This window comes from Zonotrichia albicollis, chromosome 20, assembly GCF_047830755.1.
Source record: "Zonotrichia albicollis isolate bZonAlb1 chromosome 20, bZonAlb1.hap1, whole genome shotgun sequence".
Lineage (NCBI taxonomy): Eukaryota > Metazoa > Chordata > Aves > Passeriformes > Passerellidae > Zonotrichia > Zonotrichia albicollis.
Genome location: NC_133838.1, coordinates 8,095,372 through 8,113,332, shown reverse-complemented (window position 1 = coordinate 8,113,332; position 17,961 = coordinate 8,095,372). Strand labels below are relative to the sequence as shown.

The following is a 17,961-nucleotide window of genomic DNA, read 5'->3' as shown; positions in this document are numbered from 1 at the left end:
GCCCCAAATCGGTGCTGATGGAACAACCCAGGACCTGTGACCCCTCCCGACACCCCCCAGAGGACCCGGCCCCCGGGTGACCCCGCCACCTCCACCCTTCCTCTGGGTGCCCCGGGCCCCTCCGAAGCTCCTCCCCCCCGCCTTGTCACCCGTCGCAACAGTGACAGCGTTGGCGTTTTGGTGGCGTTTCCCTCCGGGGCGGGGTTTCCTCGCCCAGGTCCCCCCAAAACGGTCCCCGCGCCCGCCCCGGCCTCATTTGCCCCCGGATCCGGCGGGGATGCGGCCCCAGAGAGGTGAGGGGGGAAAAGGGGGATGAGGCTTTTTGGGGGCGGGGGGCTGTCGCGGGCCCTTTCAGACTCGCTTTGAGGGGACGCTGGCCTTTTAAGAGTTTTGGGACAAGGTACTGGCCCTTTAAAACACCTGAGAGAGAGCACTTGTCTTTTAAGACGATCCATTAGGGGACACTGGCCCTTTAAGAGCTGCTTTTGGGCGATACTGGCCCTTTAAGAGCTGGTTGTAGGAAACACTGGCCCTTTAAGCCTCGCTATTAGGGGACACTGGCCCTTTAAGAGAGCCAAGAAGGGTCTGCTCACCTTCAGGAGCTCTGGGGGGCAGGAGGGGGGACACCGGCCGTGATGGAGCGGGGGGCTCCCGGGGCCTCCCCGCCGGATTCTCCCCGCGGGGGAGGAGGGGGTTCCCCGGGGAGGAGCGTGGGGACGGCGGGGACGGGCGGTGACGCATGGGAATCCCCGTGACGTCACGACAGGGGGATTCCTGCCTCGCTGGGGGAGTGCCCCGGGCTTTGGGGTTCTCGGTTGTGACACAGAGGTTTGAGAGGTCTCGGGAGTTCAGGGGGGCACCCCCGAACAGGGTCTGGATGACACACGGGGAAACGGTAACCTCTGAGGCCAGTAGGATGGCGGTGTTAAAGAGTGGGACTTCTGTAGGATTTAAGGGTTTAATTCCGACACGTGGTTATTGCCCTCCTAGTTCAGGTGTAGGGGGGACGCCTGGGCTTTTGGTGGGATTTTAGGAGTTTTCAGGGTTCCCCGGCATTTCGGGGACCCCCGAACCCTCCCTTGCATACCCCCAGGTCCCCCCCGTGCCTCTCCGCCCCAGACGGTGAAGCAGCTGCTGAAGGAGCTACGGCAGCAGAAGAGCAGGGAAGGGGCGAGATCCCCGGTGGGTGACCCCCCATCCCGGTGACACCTCCCCTGGGGACACCCCCACTCTCCTCGCTGACCCCCTCGCTCTTCCCCCAGGTTTTGGCTGTGCCCTCCCCGCGCCCCTCGGATGGTGAGTGACCCCCGATCCCCCAGCTCCCCCCAAACCCCCTGTGCCCCACACATCCTCTCCATGCCCTCCCCATCCCTACGTCCCCCCTTCCCCTCCCATTCCCTCTCCATGTCCCCCCATCACCGGCTGTCCCCTCAGGCTCTCCCTGGCCCGTTGTCCCCGCGGTGACTCCCGGCCTCTGTGAGGTCCCACACGTGTCCCATGGCAGCCCGGGAGGGGCCCACGGGGGAAGGGTCTCCGGTCCGAGGGGGCTTCAGGTGAGCTGGTTCGAGGGGATGGGGGAGAAATGGGGCGTGAACTGGGAGGTTAAAGGGGGGGGGAGTGTGGTAAATGGGGGTCAATGGGAGAAAATGAGAGGGCAGTGGGGGGAGAATGGGGGGGAATGGGGGGAGAAGGGGGGCAGACAATTGGGAGGGGAATGGTGGGGCAATGTGGAGTTACATGGGGGTAATGGGGTGGTTAAGGGGGCGATGGGAGGGAATGAAGGAAGGAATTGGGGACAGTGGGGGGAGATGATGTAGATGAGGGCAATGGGGTGGCAGCTGGGGGGGCAAGGGGAGGAAAATGGGGGGATAACTGGTACCAAGCCCCCCTCCATCTTGACTGCTGCCCCCCTCCAAGGCTGCTGCCATCCCCGGCCCTGCCTGGCCCCATCCCGCAGTGCCGTGGGGACAATTTGGGGCCTCCCTGCTGGGAAGGGAGATCCAAGAGCCGTACCCTGAACCCCAGGACCTGGCAGCCGCCCGCGCTGTGCTGGGGGGCCGAGACCCCCGGGAGCTGCTGTGGCAGGACGAGGAGGGGGACACGTGAGTGGGGGGGCATGGGAGGGCACTGGGGGGTATAAGGGGGGGTACAGGCGTTATAAGGGGGTACAGTGGTCAGGGGGTCCATGATGGGTCAATGGGCTAAATTGCAGCAAATGGGGGGCGTCAATGGTGGAGCAGTTTAGGGGGTCACTGGTGTGAAGGACAGCCAGTGGGGCCCATGGGAGGGCAGTGGGGTGAGTGGGGTCAGTGTGGTGTTCAGTGGGGGGCAGTGGGGTCTGTGGGTGAGATCAGTGTGGGGTAAACAGGAGAATCAATGGGGAGCTCAGCAGGGAGGCAAGGGGGGAAGCAGTGGGACAAGGCAGTGCTGGGAAGCCCCAGGGGCAGCTGTGAGGCACTGGGAGGAGCTACGGGGTGCCAGTTGCTTTTGTGGGGTCTGTGTTCTGGGTGGAACGTGGGGGGTGGGTAGGGGGTTAAGGGGGTCCCCTCTAACCCTGCTCCACCCCCAGGCTGCTGCACGTGCTCTGTGCCGGGGGACAGTGGGCGCTGGCCCGGGCTGCGGCCGAGGCTCTGCGGGACCTGGGGGGACTCGAGGTGCGGGAGCACCTGGGCAAGGTGAGGGGGGACACACCTGGGGGGCCTGGGGGGCATCTGGGGGAGATCAAAGTGCAGGAGCACCTAGGCAAGTTCGGGGTGGGAAGCTAGAAGTGCAAAAGAAAGTTGCAGGTAAAGAAAAAGTAATAAGTGGGTCGTACTGGGGCAATAAGGGGGTGATGGAGGTAAAATATATGGGGATGGGGTAGTTAATTCTGGGATAATTAATCATGGGGTTCTGTTGCAGTCTAATAATAGAAGGAGTGCTGGAGAATCAAGGGGTAATTAATACTGAGGGGCAATAACAGGTAATTAGTGATGGTGTAATTAGAGTCCAATAAAGGGCAATAAAGGGGCAATCAATAACAAATAATTAATGAGGGGATGATAAAGGAATGATAAGGGGAGGCAGAGCAGTAGCAGAATACCAGGGTGATAATTTGAGGGTCTGGGGGTGCTTGATGCCCCCCAACAATCCCTGACTCCCCCAGATCTCACTGACCTTCCTTTTTTCCCTGCAAAAGCCCCCAGACCCCCTTTACCCCTTAGACATTTAACTTCCCCCAGGAGTCACTCAAACCCCCCTGACCCCTGTTCATTCTGTCCCTGACCCCCCATTTGATGTCCCCAGACTCCCCTGCTGGTGGCAGCAGCAGCTCCAGCCCCGGAGATTGTGCGGGACCTGCTTGTCCTGGGGGCCAACCCTGATGCCGCCGACCACGGGGGCCGCACGGCGCTGCACCTGGCTGCAGCCTATGGGCACCCCGAAATCCTCCAGGTGACACCCCAACCCCCATGGGGACCACAAAACCCTCCCAGAGTGGGTCCAGAAGGGACACTGCTGTCCTGGGAGACCAGAGAACCGGCCTAGTGGGGTTCCTGGTATCCAGGGGGACCCCAAATCTTCCCCCTTGCCTTCCCAGGCCATGATGTCCGCGGGGGTTCCTGTCAACGTGGAGGCCAGAAATTTTGAGGGTCAGCAAATTTAAGGGGGGGCAAAGGTGGTGGAGGGGCTTGGGGTGGGCCCCTGGTTTTGGGGTGGGGGTGATTCTTGGGGAGTCCTTGTTTGGGTGGGACTGGGGAGAGTTCAGTTGGTGGGTCCCCAATGGGAGGGGCACTCAGGGGTCCCTGATTTGGGGTCTCTGACAAGTCCCTGTTTCAGGGTGTCTTGGGAGTGTCCCACTTGAAGGGACTCAGTACAGAAGGGGCTTGGGGGTCCCTGGTTTGAAGGGGACCCTGAGAATCCCCATTTTTTGGCAGCTCTTGGTGGGATGCATCCCTGTTTTGGGGGGATTGGGGGATCTCCATTCTGGGTGTCCTGGATGATGGTGGGAGGGTCCCAGGGGTGTGTCTGTATGTTGAGGGGGTCCCTAGGGGGGTCCCCAATTCCAGGGGGGTCCTGTTTGGGGGAGGGGCCGTTCCTGACCCTTCTTGGTTCCCCCCCCAGGCCAGACCCCTCTGCACTGCGCTGTCCTGGCCCACAACGCCTCGCTGCAGGGAGGGCACAGCCCCGTGGGGGGCTCTGCAGGGGGGTCCCCCACTCCCCAGGACCGATTCCGCTGTGTGGAGCTGCTCCTGCTGATGGGGGCAGACAGCAGCAGCCAGGTACAGACCCCCCCAAAGACCCCCAGGTACCCCACAACTCTCCAGGTGTCCCTCACATCCCCTGGGTTCCCCACATACCTCTCAAAGATGACTGTGTCCCACCTCGAGGTCCCTGTCCATTGGAAGCCTTTGGGGTCTGTTGGGGTACCTTGGGAGGGTTGGGGAGGGGTGTGAGACCCCCACAATACCTGTGTGCCCCCAAAGACCCCTGTGTGCCCCCCAAAGACCCCTGTGTGCCCCCCAAAGACCCCTGTGTGCCCCCCAAAGACCCCTGTGTGCCCCCCAAAGACCCCTGTGTCTCCCTTCAAAGCCCCCATGGGCTGGATAAACCTGTTCTCCCAGGCACTGGGATTTCTTGGGGTCCCTTTGGGGAGGTTGAGGAGGTTGTAGGGGGGTGATACCTCCTATGGGCCCCCCCCCGACCCCTGTTTTGCCCCCAGGACACCAAAAGCAGCCTGACAGCTCTGCACCTGGCTGTGAGGGGAGGCAACCTTGCCCTGGCCCACCTGCTGCTGCGCCAGCCTGGCATGGCCCCCCGCCTGGTCAACATGAAGGTGTGAGGGACTTGGGGGGCTGGGGGGGGCTCTGGGGGGAGGTCTTGGTTCCCTCTAGGGCTCTGTGGGGGATTTGGGGCTGGGGGACCTCTGTGGGGCTCTTGGGGCTGATTGGAGGGGTCTGTGGAGCTCTTTGGGGTTCCTGTAGTGGCTTGTGGGGTGTGAAGGGGCTCTGGGAGGCTCAGAGGGATCAGAGGGGCACGGGGGGCTTTGGGGTGTCTGGAGGTATCAGAATCAGATCTCAAGGGTGTCTGAGGGGGCTGGAGGGTGACTCTGGGTACCCTGAGCCCCCTCCCATCCCTCAGGCCCACGGGAACACCCCCCTGCACATGGCAGCAGCACTGCCTGGCACCCCCAGCCAGGAGCCCCTCGTGAGGCTGCTCCTGGCCTGGGGGGCCGACCCCAGCACCCGCAACCTGGAGCACGAGCTGCCCCAGAGCCTGCTGCCCCCGGGGGCCCCCGGAGAGCAGGTGAGACCCCCAGGTCCCCCTCGGAGCCAGCACCGTCCCCTGAACACCACCATCACCCCAGATCACCCTCAGAGCCAGCACCCCACCATCAACCCAGATCTGACCCCACATCACCCTCAGAGCCAGCACTGTCCCCTGAACCCCACCAGCACCCCAGATCAGCCTCACAGCCAGCACCCCACCATCACCCCCGATCTGACCCCAGATCAGCCTCACAGCCCGCACCGTCCCCTGAACCCCAGACTGACCCCACATCACCCTCAGAGCCAGCACCATCCCCAGCACCCCACCAGCACCCCAGATCTGACCCCAGATCACCCTCACAGTACCATCCCCAGCACCCCATCATCACTCCAGATCTGACCCCACATCACCCTCACAGCCAGCACCATCCCCTGCACCCCAGACTGACCCCAGATCACCCTCAGAGCCAGCACCATCCCCTGCACCCCATCATCACCCCAGACCTGGTCACACCCAGCACCCCACTGCACCCTAAAACTTCCTGCTGATGGGGGGAAATGCCTGGAATTGCCCCTGGAACCCCAAAATCCCCCTGCTTTGCCTCAGATCCCTGCTGCTATGCCCCAAATCCCGCTGCTTTACCCCCAAATCCCGCTGCTTTACCCCCTCGTTTTCACCACCCCCCATCCCAGGATCTCTGGGTGACACCCCCAAGTTCTGGGGTAGAACCCCGTGTTTTGGGGACCCTCCCTGAATTTTCCCTGTCCCACAGCTCCGCCTCCTCCTGAGGAGCCGCCGGGGGTCCCATCGCCCCCCGCCCACCGCCGAGTGACGTCAGAGGGGCGGGGTCTCCCCGGTATCAGATGAGGGGACACCCCCATATTGGGGGATTGAACTTTTCCTGATTTCAATGAAATTGCCCCCAAATTTCTGTGAAATGAGTCTGAACCACATTGGTTTGGTGGGGGGAGGAACACGGAAGGAGTCGAGCTCCCCCTTGCCCTCCCCCTCAGCCTCATTAATGGGGGCTGCTAATGAGGGGCGTCTCCTCTAAATTGGGGAATTTGGGTGGAACATACCAAATTGGAGAGGAAACCCAAAAACTGAGAGAATTCTGGAATTGAATAAAAACTTCCTGAAAATCTGAGTCTGATTTTTCCCAGTACTCTCAGTCCCTCCCAGTGCATCCCAGTGACAACAGAAAAAGGAGGGGGTTTTGAAACAAAGGGCTTCAAATTGAGAAAAACTCCTTTTTTCTTATTTTAAGGATTAAGTCATCAAAAACACCTCTTTGATACTATTTTAGGGCTTTAAATTAGGGGGGTAAACGGTGGGAAGCATGAGGGGAAAAGAGCAGGAAACATAAGGGAAAAAGGGTGGGAAATGCAAGGGGAAGGAGGTGATAACCATGAGGGTGGGAAATGCAAGGAAAAGGAGGTGATAACCATGAGGGTGGGAAATGCAAGGAAAAGGGGGTGATAACCATGAGGGTGGGAAATGCAAGGGGAAGGAGGTGATAACCATGAGGGTGGGAAATGCAAGGAAAAGGGGGTGATAACCATGAGGGTGGGAAATGCAAGGAAGCCAATTGAGCTTAGTAACACTCTACATGGAGTCCAGTGTTATACACTGATGTGTTGTCTTGATTTTTGAAGTTTTTCTAAGCCTTCTGATGTTTACATTCTCATAATGAAGTTTTTCACACACTTTATGTAAATAACTTATTGTTTTACGTTATTTTATAGAAGAAGAAAGACTTGATAAACTGTTGGTTTGTCTAGTGTCATTGGAAAGGCAGCACTGTCACCCTCCAATTCACTGTCACTTTTGAAAATCTATAAATGTTGGAGTCAAAATTTTAATATATTCTCTTTTACCCTTATAAAGAACTGCGTGTCCTCGCCGCGTTATTTCGTGTCCCACACTAACACTGATTCAGTACAGGACCTGAAAAGTATAAAAAGATAAAAACTTGAACCAAAAGCCATCCCCCCGCGGGTCGGTGCCCTCTCTCCCAAGGGCACAGCGCCCCCTTGCTGCCGTTTCCCGCTCACAGCTCCAGCAGGGGGCGCTGCGTGCCCGCCCCAGGGCCCCCAGTGCGGGACCCTCCGGTAACGGCGCTCGAACGGAGCCCACGGGGGAAACGCGGGGCTGGGCAGGCAGGCAATGCCTGGGAGATGGGCACAGCTGATTCGGAACCCAGGACATTCCTCTGGCTGCCCTGGAGGAGCTGAGACCCTGCCCGGGGGGTTCAGAGACCTTGGCACAGAGCCCAAGACACACCTGTGACTTTGATCTTGACCCATGGAAAAACAATTACCAACCTTCATATGAAGAATTAAGTCAAGAGAGTCTAAGCAAAATAATAATTAGTTTGTCATAGGATGAAAAATAGATTTTTGGGGTTTTTAGAATGGGGGTTCGGGGTCTCCAGATTCCTCCTCAAGATGGAGGAATCTGGGCATACCCTGTCTTCCTTCTTTCTTCTTCCCAGCCTCCATGTTCTAAGTGATGCTGGCATTTGTGGATTGGTTTAGAGTAGAAACTTACTGTCTAACAAAGGTGATAGGTATTGGGAAGTTATTGTAAATAATTTACGCATAGTCTTTAATATAAAAAGACAACACTGCCTCTGAGGCCGTCAGGGTGCCTCAACCCGACCTACCAGACAGACCTCAGCACGTTGGAGAAACAATGTTATAGATAAGAAATAATAAATAACTTTGAGAATGAGAACAGAAGAATCCTGACTCCTTATTCAACTCGGGGCTGGGAAAAAGAGACTTGCACGTATCTCAGAGTCACTCTGACAAGCAGAGATTCTGAGAGCCTAGAAGTTCATTGACTTGTCAATCTGTGCCTACGTCTTCTTTCCATGTCTTGCCAAACACTTCCCTGCCATTCCTTGCCTACCCCTCTCTTGAATTGTCTGGACTTTGTTTACCCCTCTCTTGCCTTGCCTTGCCTTGCCTTGCCGTGTTGGAATGACCCTGGCTGGATGCCAGGCTCCCACCAAAGCCTGTCAGTCCCCTCAGGAACGTGATGTGGGGAGAAAATATGTATTTCATTCATTGAGATAAGGACAGTAATTAAGATAAAGAGAGAGATCTCCTCTGATCCATGGGCCCAGCATCTCATGTCATGTGTCTGCATTACAAATTCTTGGTAAAAGCTATTTACCATGCTCCCCGTCCCCGTGTCTGGGCAACAGCCTCTCCAGGGCTATTCTAGAGACACGAAGGTTCTGCTACCAACACCGTGCTGTTAACGGGAGATTAGAGTAACGGAAATATGAGTTTAAAAGCCGGCTCTGGCCAGTGTCCATTATCACATTTCAAGTCTTCTAGCCTTGCAGTCAGTCACCTTTACAGCAGAGGAGCCATCGCTCCCGGAGCCCTCCCGGAGCCCTCACGGCCCGGGGGGCGGGGCCGGCGGGCGCTCTAGCCCCGCCCCCTCCATGATGAGGGCCGCGCGCGCGCCGCCGCGTCACGGGCGCGCTCCCGCTCCCCGCCCCGCCCCTCGCGCGGCCACGCGTCACGTGCGCGCGTCACGTGGCGCCGTCCCTGGCCGATGAGGTCAGCGGCGGGGTCACGTGAGCGGTGCCTACGCGCAGTGGGGCCGGGTGCAGATGGCGGACGCGGAGGCCGAGGCGCGGCCGGAGGTGCCGCGGGTGGTGCCGGCGCTCCGCGCCCGCCTCTGGCAGCTGCAGACGGAGCTGCGCGAGCAGGAGGTGTCGGAGGCTTCGTCCCGAGCCTACTGCCGGGGCTTCTGCCAGGTAGGCGGCGGGCGGGGCGGGCCGCGGCGCGGGCGGCAGGGGGGATGCGGCGGGGCGGGCTCGGGCTGTCCCCGCTGTGTCCCCGCTCTGCCCCCGCTCTGTCCCCGCTGTCCCGGCGCTGGCGGCGCGCAGGGCTCGGGGCTCCGTGCCCGCCCTGCCGAGGGCGCCCCGCGGGCTCTGCGGCGCCAGCCCGGAGTGGGGCCGGGGGCAGCGCTCGGCTTTGGGCTTGAGCATCGCTGCGGAGCGGGGCGGCCTGGCTGGGCAAGAGCAGTCCTGGCTCGGTTCTGAGCCTTACGATGGTCTGTTCCACTGTTTCGCTTGTCTCGGGATCAAATCTGCGTATTCGCCTTGTTTGAGACGTGTAAGCAGTGCTTGCGGGGCCTGCAGGGCCCTTCAGGCACTGATGAGCGTGGTTTGGATGTCTTGTGTTGAATACCTGCTTAGTGCACCCCACAGGGAGATCTCCAATTTCTGAATCGAGGCCCTGAGTTCCAGAAGAAGAGCTGATATTGTTTAAAGCCACAGTGATAGAGAAAACTGGTTCTTAAGTAAATTCTTCCTATATTCTTCCTATTATTAGTTTTTGCCACCCTCACAGCATCATTTACTGTGAGCTCTAAGGTTGAAAAATTGTTATGATACTGAGTTTGTAACTTGTCTCTGCTGAGTCTGGACAGATTGTGGGTTTTAAATAAGAAAGAAAAAATCTGTTTTCTCAGCTGATAAAGCTATAGTGTTTGACTGATGAATGGTAAAATCAGAGAAAAAAGCTTGCTGGGCTGTCACAAATTGTGTGTAAGTGGTGTTACCCTTCCCAGTCTTCCATTTTGCATCCACAGGTTGTGTGCTTTGCCATACCATTGTGGGAGGATGTTAAGCTATCACTCACTGAAACAAGAGAATAAGTGTATTTTCTATGTTCCAAAACTCTTCCAAGCTGCTGGGTGCAGCTGCATCCTGCTGTGTTTGTCCTGAATTCATTTTGTGTGACCTTGCTCTGACATGGAACCTGCTACAAAGTGTCACCCTGTCTATGTTCAGGATTTGCTAAAATTGTTTCCAGTGGTGAACATTGTGTCAGAACATTGAGACAAGTATTCAGCTGGCCCTTAATCGTGGGTGTCAGCATGATCTGTGTGTGTGCATGTCCAGTTTCCCAGATTAGCTGGGTACAGAAGAAGCTTTAAAGATGCTTGATCAGTGGATTGTGGTGAAAGACAGTTCTGCTACCTAAAAAAAATAAAGTCAACAACAAAAAGACCCCAAACCATGCCTCAGAATAATGTAGCCCTCTGGGTCCTTGTGCTGTTATTGTTCGGTTTTAAAATGCTGTGATGGCACAGATAAAAATGGAAAAGGTTGGTTTTGACTTTCCACCAGTCTTGGACTTTATGGATTGTCATGCCTGGACTCCAGAGATTGCATCCATGGAGCTGCTGGTCCATCCTGAAGCAGCTCCATCCTTCATAGAGGATGAATTTGTGATGTCTTTGTGCAGTCAGACCACTGTGGGTGGGGTGGAATTTTATGTCTGGGTTTCTCCTAACAGGGGATGTTTGTGATAACTTCAATAACTCAAGGTCTGCCCATGAGGGAAGTTTAGGGAGCTCAATTTTGTATTAATTACTTGGAAGCTACCGCTGATACCTGGCTATAAAATTATTAAGCCACAGCAAAATGTGCCTAGAAAGAAGCTGAATTTATCTGGCCTTAAGTTTGATTTTGGGAAGTAGCTGACATGAGGAGAGCTGAAATATTTTATGTTTGCCATCCTGTGAGTACAGCTGAGGCAGGGGCCTGGAATTTGCTCTGTTTTGCTGTGGAAATGACCATGGCTGGTAATTTCCAGGCAAACTGAACCAAATGAGGGAATTCCCTTTGCTTTGAGCTGTGTCAATGCTGTTTTACCATTGGTAAACTTGTGCTGCTGTGTGCAGCTTGCCAGCAGGTCACACAGGGGTGATGCTGGGTGTCACCATTTCCTTGCAGATCCCATTTCCGAGCAGGGAAATGCTGCTGTTGTCCAGGATAACAAAACAAAGAAACTGCTGAAGCCTAAATCATGGGTTGACTCTGCAGCTTTATATTGTATAGACATTCATGCTTTGCACGTTCACCTTGGGAATTTTTATTTTTTTCTTTGTGGAGAGCAGTATGTACCCAAAGAGCAGAAAGAACAACTGAGTGAGTGTTTGAGGCTGTGCTGTCATAAATAGGAAGAACAGTTTTCAGTGAAGGCGAGGTTGTAGGATGTCAAATCCCATCTGCCCGTGCCCAGCAGCTGTTGGCTTTCTGAAATTTTTGAAGGTGACAGGTTGAGTGCAATCAGATATGGTTAAAAAGATGAGAAAGTATTTTTCTTAAAAAGTCTCAAAGCTGTACCAACAGGTCAGGAAACTTTGAGATCTTCATCTTCAAATTGGATCTGAGCTAAAATATTTCACTTTTGAGGAAGTGCAGCTAAGGAGTGTGGTGGCATTGCAGAGAGTGAACACCTGGGCTGGCCTGTGTGTTACACATGAGGGGTGTGGGCTCTGCCCTTCTCACCCCATTTACCCACCCGAGATGTTACTGGAATGCAAGAGGAGGGTGGGATGAGCTGTAAATGGGTGTGTGTGAGCCAGACTTTAAATGTGTGAATACTCTCTCAGGTAATTACACTGTAAGGTACTAATTGCTTCTAAATTGTTAGCTGAGAATCCCTTAAACATGTGGTTTAATTCTGTCAAATTAATAATTTTTCCATAATAATTTTTATAAAGACTGCCAGGAGAAATCCATAGTGGACAACTGAACAACCATGGCTTGTGAAACAGCATAAGGGCTTTCAAGAACTTCTTTAATACAATTACTACATTTGGCTTATTTGTCAGTGTGCTAATACTAATAGCATCAGAATGTTCCAAACTAGATCCTTGAAGTCTAAGCTATTAATAAATCTGTCACCTTGAATGTGTTTTTTACACTGAAACCATTGTTTGTGTTTGACAAGAAGTTTCTCATAAATAGTTACTCAGTGAATTGCTCAGGTTAGCTTTAAGACTTTGATCCCAGGGCAAGGCTGCAGTGTTTACTAGAAAATTTATTTAATCTTAGAAAGTATTCTGCTGTGTTTTATGCTTTACATAGACCAGGTAGTTTATGATCAAAGTGTCTGTCAAAATAATTGAGTGCTAAATTTGGCTTTTTAAATAGATTGGTTTTAATGGATGTATTTTTAGAAAGGTGTAAGGATGGGTGTGTTTGATCTGTTTCTCTAGGCACTGTGATGGCAGTGTTACTGCTGGCTTTACCAAACAGCTGATTTATGACAGTCAGCACTTCACTCTCTGGGGATTGCAGCTTGACAGTCTTTGAATGGGATTTAATGCTACAAAGCAATGTGTGATTTGAGTTATATTATCAAATCCATTAATCTGTTAAGTAAACTTGAAGACTGGTGTTACCATTACCTGCTGCAGCTAATGATATTTGTGCTGTGCTTAAGGATGATTTCTGCAAACTTCCAATTCCCTGCCCCAGCTTAACTCTCTATAACTATTAATATCATGTGGGCTTTGGGGAAAGTTTGTAACTTCCATTCACCCAGAAGTTCTGTTGGTTAATTGTTGGAGAACAATCCACAAAGCAGCAGATTACTGTTTCTTAGATGGTATTTTTGTATCGATTTTTAAAGTGTAACACCTGATTCTGCTGCTCTGCACTGTTTTTAGGTTAGGACTAAAATAGTGTAGTTATATCACAGATGTGACATTGGGTACTGACCACATTTCCTGCTGTGATGGAGGGTAGGTGTTGGTCATTATTGTGACTGCAGGTGGTTTTTGCAAGCCTGTAGAAGGGTTTGTTCCATAGCTGCTATTTCCATTCACCTTCTGATAAGATCGTGTGGGGTTTTTTAAGGTGTTAAAATCAGTTTGTTGTGTCAGAGTGACAACTTTAAGTGATTTGAAAACTGATATGGCCTCACCATGCTTGTAAGGACAGTTTGACTTGTTTTGAATGGTAGGGCAAAGCACTCTGAACTATTTTTTTTCCCCCATGCAGTCACAGAATTCCCAGAATCACTGAGTTGGAAGAGACCTTAAAGATCATTGAGTCCAACCCATGCCCCAACACCTCAACTAAACCCTGGCATTGAGTGTCACATTTTCTCTTTGATTTTTTACGATTTTCTAAGCCTTCTGATGTTGACATTCTTGTAGCAAACTTTCTCACACACTTTCTGTAAATAACTCATTGTTTTGCATTCTTTTATGGAAGAAGAGAAATTTGATGGGCTGTTGGTTTGTCCAGTGTCATTGGAGAGATGGCAGTGTCACCCTCCAAAATAAAAAGAAGTGTCTCAGACAGTTCAGTTGGTGATTAAGGCATTTACAATGTGTACAACTGCTGAAATCAAAATCGGCAGAGACAACAAATCCATCCAAACAATCTGGTGACATAATAATAAATAGCTTCTCTAAAAACTCACCACATCCTTTGTTATCTTAGAACCTTTCTGTTTAATTGCAATTAACATTACATGAATGGAGCTGTCTTGGACTATGCCCACCCAAGCTTCTAGAATTATTCTAAAATTATCCTTTTACACAGTTTTTTTGGGGGATGTACTGGTGTTATCCCTGTGTTCATGTGATTTCATTAAACCTGGCTAGATTTTATAGTGCTGCTTTAGTGCCCAGGTAATGTGGGATTGCTGTGGCCAAGGAGTAAAATCTGGGGTAATTTTGTGTTTGAAAAATGCCCACACAATGATCTGCTCTGGGATTTGGATCCCTTTCTGGTGGCTTCATGTTTGCTCTGTGGGTAATACATGGATGTTTAAAACACCACACCTGTAATGTTCTTAATCTTGAATTTCTGCCTATTTTTTGTGCATTCTCACTAGTGATAAAGATTCCAGTGTTATATACATGGTTCTGTCTCCATGGTAGATGTACAAAAGGAGCCAAGTGTAGAACTTCTCCCTGAATTTTCTACTTAATACTCACATTTCTGCTAATTCCATCTAGCTTTCTCCCAAGCAGAAATTCTGGTAACTTTATTAAACAAAATAAAAATATATTTCAATAAAAGGGAGAATTTCTGTTGAGATCAAAAGCTGCTACTTTAAATTCTTCTTCAGGGTAAAAATTTCTCACTTCCAGATGACACTGTATGTGTCTGATATGGTGTGTTGATATTTGTTTTTAAGCAAAAGTGTGTTACATACCTGGTTCTGTCTCCATGGTTGTTGTACAAAAGGAGCCAAGTGTAGAACTTCTCCCTGAATTTTCTACTTAATACCTCACATTTCTGCTAATTCCATCTAGCTTTCTCCCAAGTAGAAATTCAGATAACTTTATCAAGATAATAAGCTAAATAAAAATATATTCCAATATAAAGGAGAATTTCTGTTGAGGTGAAAAGCTGCTACTTTAAATTCTTCTTCAGGGTAAAAATGTCTCACTTCCAGGATGATTCCACTGTATGTGTCTGATATGGTGTGTTGATAATTGTTTTTAAGCAAAAGTGTGTTATGTACATGGTTCTGTCTCCATGGTTGTTGTACAAAAGGAGCCAAGTGTAGAACTTCTCCCTGAATTTTCTACTTAATAGCTCACATTTCTGCCAATTGCATCTAGCTTTCTCCCAAGTAGAAATTCAGATAACTTTATCAAGATAATAAGCTAAATAAAATATATTTCAATAAAAAGGAGAATTGTGATGAAAATTGAGATGAAAACGAGAATTGAGATGAAAAGCTGTCACTTTAAATTCTTCTTCAGAGTAAGAATTTCTCACTTCCAGAATGATTCCACTGCATGTGTCTGATGTTGTGTATTGATATTTGTTTTCCAGTGTGCTACAAGAGTTTCTAATGCCAATCCTGTTGTTTCAGACACTGCTCCAGTATGCTGGCAGTCGGGGTGCATCGGAACATATTTTACCTTTTTTGGAAGTGTATCGAATCTCCATCCAAAGCTTTGCTAATGCAAGACCTTACTTGACTACAGAATGTGAAGATGTTCTTCTGGTACTTGGCAGGCTAGTGCTGTAAGTTTTAAGTTGGTATATTAAATTTTTTTTTTGTTTTAAAAAGAATTGAACTTTATAAATGAAAGGGCAAGCTGTTGAAATTGTTTATTGCTTAATGTGACAGCTATATTTGCAATTTATCTAGTGCATTTAGTACATTTTTAATTATACCACAAAAATGTGTTTGAGCTTTTAATTAATTAATGTGGACAAGTTTTATTCTTCTGTATTTGGATAATCATGTGTGTTTTAGGAGGGTTCTGTTCTTGAAGCTTAGTGTGGTACTCATTTAACAGAAGTATCAATATGAGACTTTGACACATGGATTAATAAACCTTATATGAGACTTTCACACATTAATTAATAAACCTTGTCCCTTGCTCCTCAGTGGCAGCTGTGTGTCCTGTCCCCTTAGTGCAGGGACATTGTGAGTGTGTCCCTTGTTGAAAAGGACAAGCTGATTTGTGTTCATGGCAGTCTGAGTTGTGCTGTAAGATTGCAAAACACACCAGACATGACTTAAAGCACAGCAATTCCTGGAACAGGATAGAGATCATTTTACAGTCCATCAGCTGAATTGGGATAACTTGGAGTTCCTCAAAGTCTGTCCTAAGTGCAAAGCAGATTTTGTAATTGAGGAGTGTAGACTGAGGGTTTTGTGTGCCCTGGGGTGTAATCAGTATAACCTGAGAGTGATAAGGTGATGTGCTGGTTGTTCCTTGCTAGTGAGGTTTCATCTGAGGAGGGAGGGTGAAAATCTAGAACCTTGAATATGAAGATCATCATAGAATAAAAGTGATTCTGTGACAATTTTTGGTTTTTTTATCAGTCTCTTCCTTGTTTTGTGGTCTGAACTCAGTTATTCTCTTTAATGGACTTCAGCAGTGAACTCCTTGGGCAAATGCTTTATTTTGTAATGGACTGACTTGCAGTATAAATGAACAGCTCAGAACCAGATTATCTCCAAATGATGCCTTGAATTATCTTTTTTTTAATTGTGAGAAATATGTGAACTAGGAGTGGTTTTGGGTTTTTTGAAAACATGAAATCAGGAGAAGTGTGTCCTAAGTTCTTACAGTGGAAACCTAAAACTTTAACTACATTTACCTGGTACATGATACACATTTTTGGCAAAATATCTTCATTGCTTTTCCAGACTGTCCCCTTAAGGATAGAGTATTATTGTCTTCATCATTAATTAGCTTGTGTATTTGGTTGTTTCCTACTGAAGTAATTTTAAAAGTTTGTCATTTAGTGTTTGTTTGCAGGGCATCTCTACTTGGACTACTTTCTGTATATTGATATCTTGGGGTGTAAATCCCAATTCTGTAACAAAATTGCTTTTCTCTTGTTGGGAAATAACAGAATATTCTGCTTTTGCTAATATGTTTTTTTTCCAGGTTTTGGGGGAGGATTTTGTTGTAGCCTGTATATTCAGAAAACTTTGTGTTAGAGGACAGTAGAAAAGCTGACTTGCTGAAATCTTCTCTTTCTTACAATGACTACATTTGAAAGGAATCTAAAGAATGAGGAATACAGAGAGTGAGGTGGAAGATAAGGAGGACAGTGGCATACCCGAATTTACTCTCCCACAGATTTTCTTTTTCATAAGTTTCCAAGGGAGTGTGAGAGAAGTTAGAGCAAGGAATTAAAGATAAAAGTTGAGGTTCCATGAGGGAGGAAGACTGTTACTTCGTTAGGGACATGAAAACTTACTGTTCCCATGTAATTGGGATTTTTGAGGAGATAATTGGGTTCCCCACAGCAATCACACACACTGTGTTTTCAAGTCTGTGTTTTCAGAATTGAACTTTGATTGGAAGTGAAATGAGCAAACTTGCTGTTCCAAAGCAGAAGCGCTCTGCTTCCTATTGAAATCCTCCTTCCCTTCCAACATTCCTCCTGGAGAAGAGGAAAAGAACTTCTTCCTCCTGCCTTCCTTCTCAGCAGGGTGAGGCAGTAACAGCAAAATTCAGTGTGCTGTGGTGTCACAGAATGAGGCTTTTGTCAGGGATGAGCCATTTGTCAGTGAGGGGAGACTCGGACACTCAATATGAGTGAGAAGCAAGTTCTGTTTATTGAAGAGAGCATCAGACACTTATACAGCGAGTAATAAGCTTATGAATATTCTGTAATTTATACCGTCCATTGGCCACACCACAACATCAGCTCTTCTCCATTCCTTAGGGGTTACATCTCTCTTTTCTCATGTCTCTTTCATTATTTGTTATCAAACTACAGCTAGGCTCAAGGACATGCTATCTTGCAGGTGCAGGAGTTGGAATTAGCCACAGCTTTGTAATTTTTCAGTCTCTAGCAGCTAAATTCCCAACACTGTGGTTTCCCTGCTGGGTGCTGCTTGTGTTCCCACTGACATGGTGTGGGGACTGAGTTACCTCACATGCAGTGTGAGATATTGTTGGGTCACTGTCCAACCTCAGGAAACAAAAGGAAAGCTTGGAGTGGTTGCTCTTGTAGATTCCAGGTGTGACAAACAATTGGGGGTGTGTGGGGGTGAGAAACAGAGATGTTCTTTGTGGCCATGGAGTGACTCACCTGCTTTGCTCAGCTGGAGCTTGGACAGGTTATTCTCACAGCCCAAAGCACAGTGCATTCCCCTCACCCTCCCAGTGTTACTATTTCAAAGGTAATTCTCTGTAGAAGAATTAATAAAGAATTAGGAGACCCTTGAAGCTGGTTATTCACTCAGGCTTCTGTGAGTGCTTTATTTCTGAGGCTGGTGTGAGGGGGAAGGTGTCGTGTTACCATCAGTATGGAAATTTTGCTTCCATCTGAAAATAGTTTATTTGATGCTTGTGACTGTGTTCGCAGGGGTCTTAGGATGAGGGAAGAGATGAGGATCTGACCCTATGTTTCAGAAGGCTTGATTTATTATTTTATTATATATTTTATATTAA

At 49.8% G+C, this 17,961-nt stretch overlaps 2 protein-coding genes across 4 annotated transcripts in view; both read left to right on the top strand.

The window, feature by feature from the left end:
* Positions 1-109: 109 nt before the first annotated feature.
* On the top strand, positions 110-6,707 carry LOC106629679 (NF-kappa-B inhibitor delta). 2 transcript variants are annotated; one of them, XM_074555392.1, is made up of 12 exons: positions 122-293; positions 1,094-1,182; positions 1,263-1,296; positions 1,435-1,553; positions 1,918-2,102; positions 2,570-2,675; positions 3,286-3,432; positions 3,578-3,629; positions 4,102-4,259; positions 4,700-4,813; positions 5,119-5,283; positions 6,020-6,702. In XM_074555392.1, the coding sequence occupies exons 1-12, from the start codon at positions 278-280 to the stop codon at positions 6,077-6,079; spliced, it is 1,245 nt and encodes a 414-aa protein (XP_074411493.1). In that variant the 5' UTR covers positions 122-277; the 3' UTR covers positions 6,080-6,702. The 2 variants fall into 2 exon arrangements, with proteins under 2 accessions (XP_074411492.1, XP_074411493.1); XM_074555391.1 differs by having other exon boundaries at positions 110-293; positions 5,119-6,707.
* Positions 6,708-8,797: 2,090 nt separating this feature from the next.
* RLF (RLF zinc finger) overlaps positions 8,798-17,961 on the top strand; it is a 39,747-nt gene continuing 30,583 nt past the window's right edge. The window contains exons 1-2 of one of the 2 annotated variants that reach the window (XM_074555894.1): positions 8,798-9,022; positions 14,907-15,061. In XM_074555894.1, the coding sequence (XP_074411995.1) occupies positions 8,876-9,022; positions 14,907-15,061 (302 nt within the window). In that variant the 5' untranslated portion in view covers positions 8,798-8,875. Of the gene's footprint in view, positions 9,023-14,906; positions 15,062-17,961 lie in introns of those variants that run through there. The other variant, XM_074555895.1, reaches the window with a different exon arrangement.

Bases quoted from the DNA above. Each gene is read 5' to 3' on its own strand.
- LOC106629679 (XM_074555391.1), top strand. The intron at 2,676-3,285 runs GTGAGGGGGGAC...TGATGTCCCCAG, and splicing joins TGCGGGAGCACCTGGGCAAG to ACTCCCCTGCTGGTGGCAGC. The intron at 4,814-5,118 runs GTGTGAGGGACT...CCCATCCCTCAG, and splicing joins CCCGCCTGGTCAACATGAAG to GCCCACGGGAACACCCCCCT.